Source organism: Mustela nivalis (genome assembly GCF_964662115.1).
Source record: "Mustela nivalis genome assembly, chromosome: 5".
In the NCBI taxonomy this organism is placed as follows: Eukaryota; Metazoa; Chordata; class Mammalia; order Carnivora; family Mustelidae; genus Mustela; species Mustela nivalis.
Window position 1 is genome coordinate 84,821,959 of NC_139024.1, and position 12,492 is coordinate 84,834,450.

Sequence of the window (12,492 nt, forward strand, 5' to 3'; positions counted from 1 at the left end):
ATTTGGACAATGTTGTGTAGGGTGAGAGTAGGAGGGGTGGTATTCGAACTCCCTTCAGAAATAGGGGTCTAAACAGCGGTCTTGAGCCAAAGTTCTCCTAAAGCAGTGGTTATCATTATAGGGTAGGAGCCCAGGAGGCTTTGATAAACACCCATTTGACTATCTTTGTCTTTAGCTACCATTGCTTGATTTGATTTGATTTGATTCATCTTAAAGACATCTCTTTTCTTCACCAGAGACATGTAATTCATGCACCGTGGGGCTCTTTTTTAGAGAATATAATCAATCAGAGACAAATGGTTTCAAACTTGTATCAAAGGTTCTGATCAGGGCACCTGGGTGGCTCAGTTGGTTAAGCATCTTCCTTTGGCTCAGGTCATGATCCTGGGGTCTTGGGATCAAGCCCTGCATTGGGCTCCCTGCTCAGTGAGGCATCTGCTGCTTCTCCCTCTGCCCCTGCTTGTTCTTTCTCTCTCTCTCTCTCTCTCTCTCTCTCTAATGAATAAATAAAATCTTTAAGAAAAGGAGTTCTATCAGATAAGTTCAAATTTATGGAAGGTTGAAGGACATACAGTCCATTTATTCTCCTGGAATTTAGAGCGTCACTTCTCAAAATATTATTATATGCCAACCAGTTGCATTAGCATTTCCGGGGAGCTGATTAGAAAAGCAGAATCTCCAGTCCTCTCCTCCATCCCATCCCCCACTGAATGAGAATCTGCATTTCAGGATTCCCAAGTGATTCATAAATGCAGGTTAACGTTGAGGAAACACTGCTCTAGGTTTTATCTCTGGATCTTCTGATCACGCCAGTCATACTGAGCTGCATACTCAGACCATAGTTCTTTGGCCATCTACAGAGTTGCTTTCAGTACATTGTAGTACTGTAATATGTTGGCTTTCTTTGAAGTCCACCTCAAGAAACTCCCGTGAAATCCCTTACTGTATCTGTGAAGAACATGAGGCTAACCTTTCTTATTTACTTTTTTTTTTTAAAGATTTTATTGATTTATTTGACAGAGAGAGAGAGAGAATACAAGCAGGCAGAGCAGCAGGCAGAGGGAGAAGGAGAAGCAACTCCCAGCTGAGCAAGGAGCCCGATGTGGGGCTCAATTGTAGGACCCTGAGATTGTGACCTGAGCCCAAGGCAAATGCTCAACTGACTGAGCCACCCATGCACACCCCCTCTTGCTGACTCTTAAAGCTGAAATACCCTGGAAGAAATTTCTTTTAAATTGAAGTGCTGAACAAAGCCTTACTTCACATCCAGTTGGATTTTTGAAAAGAAAACCCTATACACAATTAAAACCACATACCTGTATTCTTTTTGTCTTAATTACTATTGAACTCATGGTCTCTCTGCCTCCCAACTAAGATGAGATCTCATGGCTGGCATATTTGCATTTTATTTTTCCATGTGCAATGCTTAGAATAGCCTGATGCACGGAAAGAACTCAATCAGTATTAGCAATTATTTTTTTCTTCAACTTCCGTCTCCTCCTCACCATCTTAATGGATTGTTGAGAGGAGCTAGTTGACAGCATCTCCGTGGCTGCAGGTCCCGTGTGAGGGAAGGAGTCCCCGGGGGAGACACTGGATCGTGTCACCTGAAAGTTGTTCTTTAAGGTGATGAATACAAACTGTGATTTAGCAGAGAAGCCAGAATTCCTAAGTGCAGGGGGAAGCAAGACCGTAAACAAACGATGATGACAAAAAGCGGGACTCTTCCTCGCGTGGAGACTTGATTAGGTGGAGACTGGAACATAGCAGGGTTGCCGGAGGTCAGCTGAACGACCTGGAAGTGAGATTGAATTTAAGACCAGTGAAGGGGGATCCTTTGCCACTTGCCCCTGTTGATGCACCTAAGTGGGCAGGACCAAATTTTCTCCAAGGTTGCCCATGGAAAATCACAAAGTACTTGAGAATGTGGTTTTGGTGGGACATTGTTCCTAATGTGCTTCCCTGGATTCTCTCTCTTGTATACATGGCTGTAGGAGCCCAGGACCTCTTGCTCATAGGTGTACGTTGATGACCTGGCAGATTAGTGGGTTTGGCCACATTGCTGGTGTAGGAAGGCGTGTGTGCATAATCGACCGTACATTTCCCTGCTGATCCCTTTGGAGGCTTCCTTTTGCCACGAGAACACTGTTCAGCTCTGCTTCCATGTCTTGTGAAGCCCCAGTTCTCTCTTTCTCTAGAATCCCAGATGCCTCAGCTGTACTGAACTTCTTTCACTTTCCCGAACATGCAGCCAGATCTTCTGAGTCTTTGCCTGGGACATTTTACCCCTTTTAAAGATTTACTTATTTTTTTTCTTTCAGTTTTGTTTCCCTGGGTAGTTCCTACCATTTTTTTCTGGGTTTAGTTTGAATATCCCTTTCAGGACCCCTAGACTACATTAGGTCCTCTTGCTACATATTTCCATGAACCCTGAATTTCTTTTCATACTTTTTTGCAATTACTTGCTTATCTGTTTGTCTTTTGTCTTCTTTTGTCAGCTCCAGAAGGCAGGAACAAAGCCTGTCTGTGTTCACCCAGCACAGTGTCAGGCCCAAGAAGGGACTTAATAAATATATGTTAGATAAATGAGAATTAGTTTACAAACGAGGATAAAAACTGCACATATGCTTGTTCTATGCTATTGCAATTCAGTATGTAATCTCTTTGCATTTCATGTTTTTAAGGTAAAAATGCATATCAGATCAGTTACTGACTTTGAATGGCTGAAACAGAGTAGATTTTATTTTAAGGAAGATTTGGATCAAACTGTGGTGTCTATTACAGATGTGGATTTTATTTACCAGAATGAATTTCTGGGATGCACTGATCGTCTTGTCATCACTCCCTTAACAGATAGGTGAGACACTCTGTTTTTGTTACTCCATTTTCTAATTAAATGATGTTCTTAACATTGCTTTCAAATTGCATTTGAAATATTAACAAAAGCGTATTGCTGTTGTGTTAGGTCTATGCTAGCTCATCAAAGTCAGTCTAACAATGAGAGAACCAAGGTTATTACTTAAATGTACATGTGCATTACATTTTTGTAAAGCAGGAAAAGATAAAAGAATGAAAGTGAGCTTAAACATTGACTGTGAGTAATACAGTAATGAATTTTAGATGGCAAGATGGAAAAATATCTCTGGCAACAAAAAAGGAACTCGTTAGATTTACAAAGAAGGAAGGGACCTTGGAGATTATCTAATTTAGTCTCCTGGTTTTCCAAATGTAGAAATGGATACCTAAAGTGAAGTTTCTTGGCCAGGTATGAATAATCAGTCAACGACTGATCTCCTCACAGTTCTTTCCAGCATGTGACATCAGACAGAACTGGTCCTTTCTCATCTCTACATAATCCCACGGCAACCAGTTCAATATGTTATACATAGAAGATGCTCAGTAAGTGTGTGTAGAATTGACTTAAATTGGGTCACAGAATGATTAATTCTGCTCCTACTTTAAATAGAATTGTCTGCAGGTAAAATTATGGTGCAGATTATGTCTTTAGTTTCTTGACTCATCCAACCTCCTTCTGTATGCCCAGTGCTATTGTAGCATAAACTTGTCCATGTGTTTCCTCTTCCCCTGAGGTTTACATATAAAGCTTCAAATCTAGGAAGCTTCACTAAGTTTTACTTGGCTCTGAAACAAACATAACTTAAGCTGGATCATGGATACAAGAAGATTCATTATATTATTTTTTTTACTTACCTCAATGAGTGAAGCATTTCATAGTAAAATGATTTATTTGCAGTGGCGTCCTGGAGTTGACTCATACAGCTTTTTTTTTTTTTTTAATTTAAAGATTTTATTTATTGATTTGGGAGAGAGAGAGAGCACAAGATGGGGGAGGGTCAGAGGGAGAATCAGACTCCCCAGTGAGCAAGGAGCCCAAGGTAGGGCTCGATCCCAGGACTCCAGGATCATGGCCAGAGCCAAAGGCAGTCGCTTAACCAACTGAGCTACCCAGGTGCCCTTGTACCAGCCTTTGAGAGTCAACAATATGCATCTCTTCCCAGTTTTGTGATATCACATCGATAGCCTTTCGTGGCCCTGGTGGAAATATTTATACCACTGCAATTGGCAAACATGAAAATAAGATTGATTAATTGATTGGTTGATTTCCTGGAGAGCCAGTTGTTCATCATCTGCCAGCATACGATGGCTTCTTTGGTTCTCTGACTTGCGATTTATCCTGACCATAGTGCAGGGAAGGCCTGAAAGTTTTAAGTCAGGGTTGAGGAGTTTAGAAAGCTTGTCCCAAGAAATGTTTGCAATCACTGTACTACTTCTAGTGAATATCAAGTGCTCCAGCCTCTTTTATGTGAGCAGCTCCAATTCTCAACTAGATAGGCCCATTCCAGTCACATTGGACTTTGGCTTATGCTCTAGGGCAGTAATAAGCTCTCCCACACTCCCGGTGATTTCTCTTTTTCCTGTTTGCAGATGCTATATCACCTTAGCGCAGGCTTTGGGAATGAACATGGGAGGTGCTCCAGCAGGACCTGCAGGCACTGGCAAAACAGAAACTACAAAAGACATGGGAAGATGTTTGGGGAAATATGTGGTCGTGTTTAACTGCTCAGATCAAATGGATTTCCGAGGGCTGGGACGGATTTTTAAAGGCAAGTGTCAAACACTGTTGAATACATTGTTAGTGAATGTATTTTTATTGCTCTTTAACATTATTTTCTGATATTAACCTAACGGGATATTTTTCCACCAAAATAGTATAGGTTGGTGCATATGATATGGCCATTTTTCTGTGTCAAAAATGGCTGGATGTCATCAATTTCATATGGTTCAATGCTATTGCTGGCATTCTAGTCCATGAGTTGAATGTGTATTGGATTGTGAAAATAAAATCAATTTATTATTGCCTGAAACGGTGGTGGAGGGGATAAGATCAAGATAGCAAACCCATGACACATGTGGCTTCCCTTCCTGCATTAAATCCCATTGAAATGAAAGATATCATTTAGGACAGAATTTAGAGATGGTGGTATTGGTGTGGGGATTGATAAATAGACCAGTGAAATATAATGGAGAATGCAAAAAATGGGCCAAGGAGATTTGACATATGGCAAAGGTGGTATTGTAAATCAGTGATGAAGAGATAGACTTTACTATAAATCATTCTGGGATAAAAGATGATTAATATTTAACAACGGAAATCGGATCCCTACACACATAAAAATTGGATGCCTACACCATATATAAAAATCAGTTTTGGGGATGAAATATCTGAATGTGGTGGGCAACAACCATACAGTTTTTAGAAGGTAATAAATAAAAATATCTTTAATACAAAAATCACAAGCCATAAAGATAAGACTGATAAATTGCTTATCCTCAATCAAAAACTTCTCTTCATTGGTGGATACCAAAGGGAGAAAAGCCATGCCAGAAATTTGGAAAGGCATTAGCAACCTATATTACCTGCAAAGGATTAAGATCCCAAATACATGACTAATGCCCATGAATGAATGAAAGAAAACAGAGAAAAAGTCTTGAATAGACTTTTCATGAATGAAGAGAATCCATGTCACCAGCAGTGGAAGAATTATAAATCTTAAAGTGATTCCATTTTGTACACACCAGATTGCATAAATTTAAGTGTGACATTTTGACCATTGGTAAGGGATAGCATAACAGAAACAATCATCAGCTCCCAGTAGGAGTGTAAAAGTTGTTTGGGAAAAAACAGCACCATGTGGGGACCCCTGGGTGGCTCAGTTGGTTGGACGACTGCCTTCGGCTCAGATCATGATCCCGGAGTCCCGGGATCGAGTCCCGCATCGGGCTCCCAGCTCCACAGGGAGTCTGCTTCTCCCTCTGACTTTCTCCTTGCTCATGCTCTCTCTCACTGTCTCTCTCTCAAATAAATAAATAAAATCTTAAAAAAAAAAAACAAAAAACAGCACCATGTGTATTCTCATCTGTCCCACCTCCTGGTCTATAGTCAGATAAATGACACTCGTGCACTGAGGTCTGTGTGTAGATGTTCTCTGCAGCATTGCTTAAGACAACAAACAATGGGAAACACCTCTAGTGTCCTCTTCAATGGGGTGGATGTATACACACATCAATTGGGAGAATATAATTTATATATTGTGTATCCAGGAAGGAAAAATATAATGTATATATGTGGATTTGTGTATAATGGTGTTATGGAGCAGTAAAAAGGAATAACTACAGGGCAGTGTGTTGACACAGATATAATTCAGAGTGAAGGAAGCTAGTCTCACAAAAATACATGTAGTATGATTAAATTTATTTAAAATTCAAAAATTGGGGGTGCCTGGGTGGCTCAGTGGGTTAAAGCCTCTGCCTTTGGCTCAGGTCATGATCTCAGGGTCCTGGGATCGAGCCCCAAGTTGGGCTCTCTGCTCAGCGGGGAGCCTGCTTCCCTTCCTCTCTGCCTGCCTCTCTGCCTACTTGTAACCTCTGTCTGTCAAATGAATAAAAAAAATCTTTAGGCCAAACTGTGGAAAGAACCAAGATGCCCTTCAATGGACGAATGGATAAGGAAGATGGGGTCCATATACACTATGGAGTATTATGCCTCCATCAGAAAGGATGAATACCCAGCTTTTGTAGCAACATGGATGGGACTGGAAGAGAATATGCTGAATGAAATAAGCCAAGCAGAGAGAGTCAATTATCATATGGTTTCACTTATTTGTGGAGCATAACAAATAGCATGGAGGACATGGGGAGTTAGAGAGGAGAAGGGATTTGGGGTAAATTGGAAGGGGAGGTGAACCATGAGAGACTATGGACTCTGAAAAACAATCTGAGGGGTTTGAAGTGGCGGGGGGAGTGGGAGGTTGGGGTACCAAGTGGTGGGTATTATAGAGGGCACGGATTGCATGGAGCACTGGGTGTGGTAAAAAAAAATAATGAATACTGTTATGCTGAAAATAAATAAAAAATAAATTTAAAAAAATTAAAAAATTGGATAAAGCTGAAAATACATATCATTCAGATATGTATACAGAAATAGTAAAAAGTCAAAGAAAAGCAAGAGTATGATGGTCACACAGTTCAGACTAGCAGTGCCTCCCTCTAGGAGGGAAGAAAGGGGATATAGTAGGGGAGAAGTACATTGGGGCTTCCTTCCATAAAAATCATGAGTCACCCATGCAGCCCTTTCTTTCTTTCTTTCTTTTAAATTAACATATAATGTATTATTTGTGTCAGGGGTACAGGTCTGTGATTTATCAGTCCTACACAATACACAATGCTCACCATAGCACATACCCTCCCCAATGTCCATCACCAGCCACCCCATCTTTTCCGCCCCCCTCCTCTCCAGCAACCCTCAGTTTGTTTCCTGAGATTAAGAGTCTCTTATGGTTTGTCTCCTTCTATGGTTTCGTCTTGTTTCATTTTTTCCCTCCCTTCCCCTATGATCCTCTGTCTTGTTTCTCAAATTCCTCATATCAGTGAGATCATATGATGATTGTCTTTCTTTGATTGACTTATTTTGCTTAGCATAATACCCTCTAGTTTCATCCATGTCATTGCAAATGTCAAAATTTCAGGGTTTTTGATGGCTACATAATATTTCATTATATATATATATAATGAAATATTATGTATATATATATATATATATATATCACATCTTTTTTATCCATTCATTTGTTGATGGACATCTAGGCTCTTTCCATAATTTGGCTATTGTAGACATTGCTGCTATAAACATTGGGGCACAGTGCTCCTTCGGATCACTACATTTTTATCTTTAGGGTAAATACCCAGTAGTACAATTGCTGGGTCATACATAGGGTAGCTCTGTTTTCAGCTTTCTGAGGAACCTCCACACTGTTTTCCAGAGTGCAGCCCTTCCCTTAAATACAATTTGAGAATATTCCTGTAATAGATACTATGAGATTTCACATCCAGCTCTCACTTTAATATATGTACATAACATCTGAAATACATATATACAAATACATAGTCATACATATATATCTATATTTACATGTATGTGATGCAAGTCTTTTTTTTTAAAGATTTTTATTTATTTATTTGGCAGACAGAGATCACAAGCAGGCAGAGAGGCACACAGAGAGAGAAGGAGGGGAAGCAGACTCCCTGCTGAGCAGAGAGCCCGATGTGGGGCTCGATCCCAGGACCCTGGGATCATGACCCGAGCTGAAGGCAGAGGCTTTAACCACTGAGCCACCCCGGCACCCCTGATGCACAGTCTTTGTGTGACATTTTTCCACTTAAGAAAGAGAACAAAACACAAGCTATAGACTGGGAGAAAATATTTTAACATGTATAGCTGACAAAAAATTAATACCCAGCATTAAAAAAGATTTTCTTCTGATAAAAAAACCAAAATAAAGCAAAAATGAGATATCAACCTCACTCCTTCCAGATTGGCAGAAATGGAAAAGTCTGGCCAAAACACTAGTGGTAAGGATATATAGAAATTACAACCATTGATACTTCTTAGTTGTGTGTAAACTTGTAGAGCTGCTTCTGAGAACAGACTGGCAGCAGGTGGTAAATGTGAAGATGCACATACTCTCTTTGACCCAGCATTTCCATTCCTCACACACGTTGTAAGAAGACATGAGTCAGATTGATACATTGTTACAACAAATTATTAGCAGCAACCCAAATACCCATTGAAAGGAGACTGAAATTTTAAACTGGCATATTTATGCAATGGAATACTGTACGGTATAATATTTAAGATAGTGAATTATATCTATGTGTATCAGTTTAGATAAATCTCAGAAAAATAATATGGAACAAATAAATCAGATTTCAGGAGGAGATATGCAGTGTCTTAGAGGTAGCCACATGTAGATAGATACACATATACAAATCTTGAATAAGCAAAATATACAGTGTCCATGAATACATGCATAAGAGCAGTCTTTTAAAGCATGAATTTGGGATCCAGCCATTGAACTGGGATACAGGTTACCTCTGGAGAAGGAGGGAGTATGCATCCAAGAGAAACATACATGTATTTGAGCTGTAGTTCTAATATTTTATTCTTTAGAATGAAATTTGAAGCAAATTATTAAGGTTTGATAGGTAGGTGTATGGGTATTCACTAAATTATTTTTTATAATTGCCTGTTCAGCCATTTATGAACCTGAGAATCACTTCCTTAACCAGAAAGAATGGTTCTTCTGTAAATGACTCCTAGCTTAAAGGCTGGGGATGGGGGAGAGCAGCAGACTAGAGCACATGGTAAATCCCAGAGTGCCAAAATGATAACAGATGACAGAACAAAAGAAAAGGACGTGGCTATGTCCAGTAGTATTCCTCTGTATAAAAGTTGTAAGTCAGCTCTCAGAAGTGGGAATCCTGTCAAAGATAAAGATGGGGTCCATACAGATGATGGAATAGTACTCAGCCATGAGAAAAGATGAATACCCAATTTTGGCATCAACATGAATGGGACTGGAGGAGATTATGCTGAGTGAAATACGTCAAGCAGAGAGAGTCAATTATCATATGATTTCACTTAGTTGTGGAACATAAGGAATAGCATGGAGGACATTAGGAGAAGGAAGGGGAAAATGAAGGGGGGGAACCGGAGGGGGAGATGAATCATGACAGACCATGGACTCTGGGAAACAAATTGAAGGTTTTAGAGGGGAGGGGGGTGGGGGGATGGGTGAGCACAGTGATGGGTATTAAGGAGGGCACGGATTGCATCCCCCCACCCCCTCCCCTCTAAAACATCATAACTAATGATGTACTGTATGGTGACCAACATAACATAAAATTTTTTTAAAAAATTTAAATCAAAAGCTTCTGCACAGCAAAGGAAACAGTCAAAAAAAACAAAGAGGCAGCCCACGGAATGGGAGAAGATATTTGCAAATGACAGTACAGACAAAAGGTTGATATCCAGGATCTATAATGAACTCCTCAAACTCAACACACACAAAACAAGCAATCATATAAAAAAATGGGCAGAAGATATAAACAGAGATTTCTCCAATGAAGACATACAAATGGCTATCAGACACATGAGAAAATGTTCATCATCACTAGCCCTCAGGGAGATTCAAATTAAAACCACATTGAGATACCACCTTACACCAGTTAGAATGGCCAAAATTAACAAGACAGGAAACAACATGTGTTGGAGGGGATGTGGAGAAAGGGGAACCCTGTTACACTGTTGGTGGGATGCAGGTTGGTGCAGCCTCTTTGGAGAACAGTGTGGAGATTCCTCAAGAAATTAAAAATAGAACTTCCCTATGACCCTGCCATTGCACTCCTGGGTATTTACCCCCAAAATACAGATGTAGTGAAAAGAAGGGCCATCTGTACCTCAATGTTTATAGCAGCAATGGCCACGGTTGCCAAACTGTGGAAAGAACCAAGATGCCCTTCAACGGACGAATGGATAAGGAAGATGTGGTCCATATACACTATGGAGTATTATGCCTCCATCAGAAAGGATGAATACCCAACTTTTGTAGCAACATGGATGGGACTGGAAGAGATGATGCTGAGTGAAATAAGTCAAGCAGAGAGAGTCAATTATCATATGGTTTCACTTATTTGTGGAGCATAACAAATAGCATGGAGGACATGGGGAGTTAGAGAGGAGAAGGGAGTTGGGGTAAATTGGAAGGGGAGGTGAATCAGAGACTATGGACTCTGAAAAACAATCTGAGGGGTTTGAAGTAGCGGGGGTGTGGGAGGTTGGGGTACCAGGTAGTGGGTATCATAGAGGGCACGGATTGCATGGAGCACTGGGTGTGGTGAAAAAATAATGAATACTGTTATGCTGAAAATAAATAAATTTAATTTAAAAAAATTAAAAAAATTTTTAAAAAGAAAAAGATAAACCTTGGTTGGGGGCTTGTGTTCAAGAGGCAAGCAGAACACCAGGTCAGATTACAAAGCTTCTTTGAAGAAATTCAGGAGGCACTCCAAACAGCTAAGAGACCTACTGACAACTAAACGGATTAATAGAGGAAACAGGAGAAAACAGTAAGTAAAATCAGTAGCTTCAGGGGTGCCTGGGTGGCTCAGTGGGTTGAGCCGCTGCCTTCGGCTCAGGTCATGATCCCAGGGTCCTGGAATCGAGTCCCGCTTCGGGCTCTCTGCTGAGCGGAGAGCCTGCTTTCCTCTCTCTCTGCCTGCCTCTCTGCCTACTTGTGATCTCTCTCTGTCAAATGAATAAATAAAATCTTTAAAAAAAAATCAGTAGCTTCAGAGGGATTCAAGAATTCATAACATACAACTGATCGAAGAAAAACAGGCTGCTAGGAAAAAAACAATTAGAATAATAAATAAATTAATGATTTAAAAACCTCTTTTGAGTTAAATGATCTAGCCAAGAGAATACATACACTGCAGAGAGAAATGGGAAGTTTGCCAGAAAAGCCTGAGGGTCATGGAGATAAATCCAAAAGTTCCAACATCCATATAATGGAAATTCCCAAAAGAAAGAAAAGAAAAACTGATTTTTTAATTCAATTCAAAAATCACTACAGGGGGGACAATCATAAAAGGAAGAAGACCATTTTATGCAGCTGAAGATAATGAGGGTTTTCATCCTTAGAGATAAGACAGGAGCAAGGTTCTTCATAATACTTCTTTTTTGTATCCAGTTTGTAAGGAATAAATATCCCTTTGACCATTTTCTGTCTCACCCAGCATCCCCACATGTCTCTCATTGCAACAGGAAAGAGATAGAGTGATCTGACACAGACATTTTTGTCAGTTTCCCCAAACAGGGCTCTTTCAGCTCCTGCACTGGAAGTGGGGCTTCCAAGCTGAATCAACATTTATCATCATCACCCGGCATCCCTGGGCATAATGATCTGTCTATCCTTTTGATTTTGGCAGTGCACAAATTTCCTTGTTTCCAGGATGATGTACAATTACTTAAACCTCTCTATGTCGCTGGAATTAGATACGTCTTTACAAACAGCCAGACTTGACACTTTATATAAGTTGTATTTCAATCTATAGTTGTTTGAGAGCATTTTAGAGAAGTGCTTCTTCTTCTTGGTAGCAGGTATATTACAAAGTAAAACTTTTCAAATCAACTGTTTTTCCTGCCAGGTCTTGCGCAATCCGGTTCTTGGGGCTGTTTTGATGAGTTTAACAGAATTGAATTACCTGTGTTATCGGTGGCAGCCCAACAGATTTATATTGTTTTGACAGCAAGAAAAGAGAGAAAAAAACAGTTCATTTTTTCTGATGGTGATTGTGTTGATCTGAATCCAGAATTTGGAATCTTCCTAACGATGGTGAGAACATGATCTTTAAATACAATGGGATTGGTTTAATTGCTAAAGACTTAAATGAAAGAAAGCACGTATTAGTTAGTAAATGATGGACTATTCGGAGGTCATGAGTGATTCTCTCTCTTCATATGATTTTTTGAGCACTAAAAATAGCCCAGAGAGAAGATAAAATAGTAATAGGTTAATGAAAATAACAGCAATTGTTTAGTGAGTACTTGTAATGTGTAAGGTGCAGGGCTAA

At 39.9% G+C, this 12,492-nt stretch overlaps 1 protein-coding gene across 1 annotated transcript in view; it reads left to right on the forward strand.

Annotated features, from left to right (window-relative positions):
* The window catches only part of DNAH8 (dynein axonemal heavy chain 8), a 343,899-nt gene that overhangs the window by 151,566 nt on the left and 179,841 nt on the right, over nt 1-12,492 (forward strand). The window contains exons 43-45 of the mRNA XM_082729671.1: nt 2,685-2,857; nt 4,447-4,625; nt 12,067-12,254. Coding sequence (XP_082585797.1) covers nt 2,685-2,857; nt 4,447-4,625; nt 12,067-12,254 — 540 coding nt within the window. The remainder of the gene's footprint in view (nt 1-2,684; nt 2,858-4,446; nt 4,626-12,066; nt 12,255-12,492) is intronic.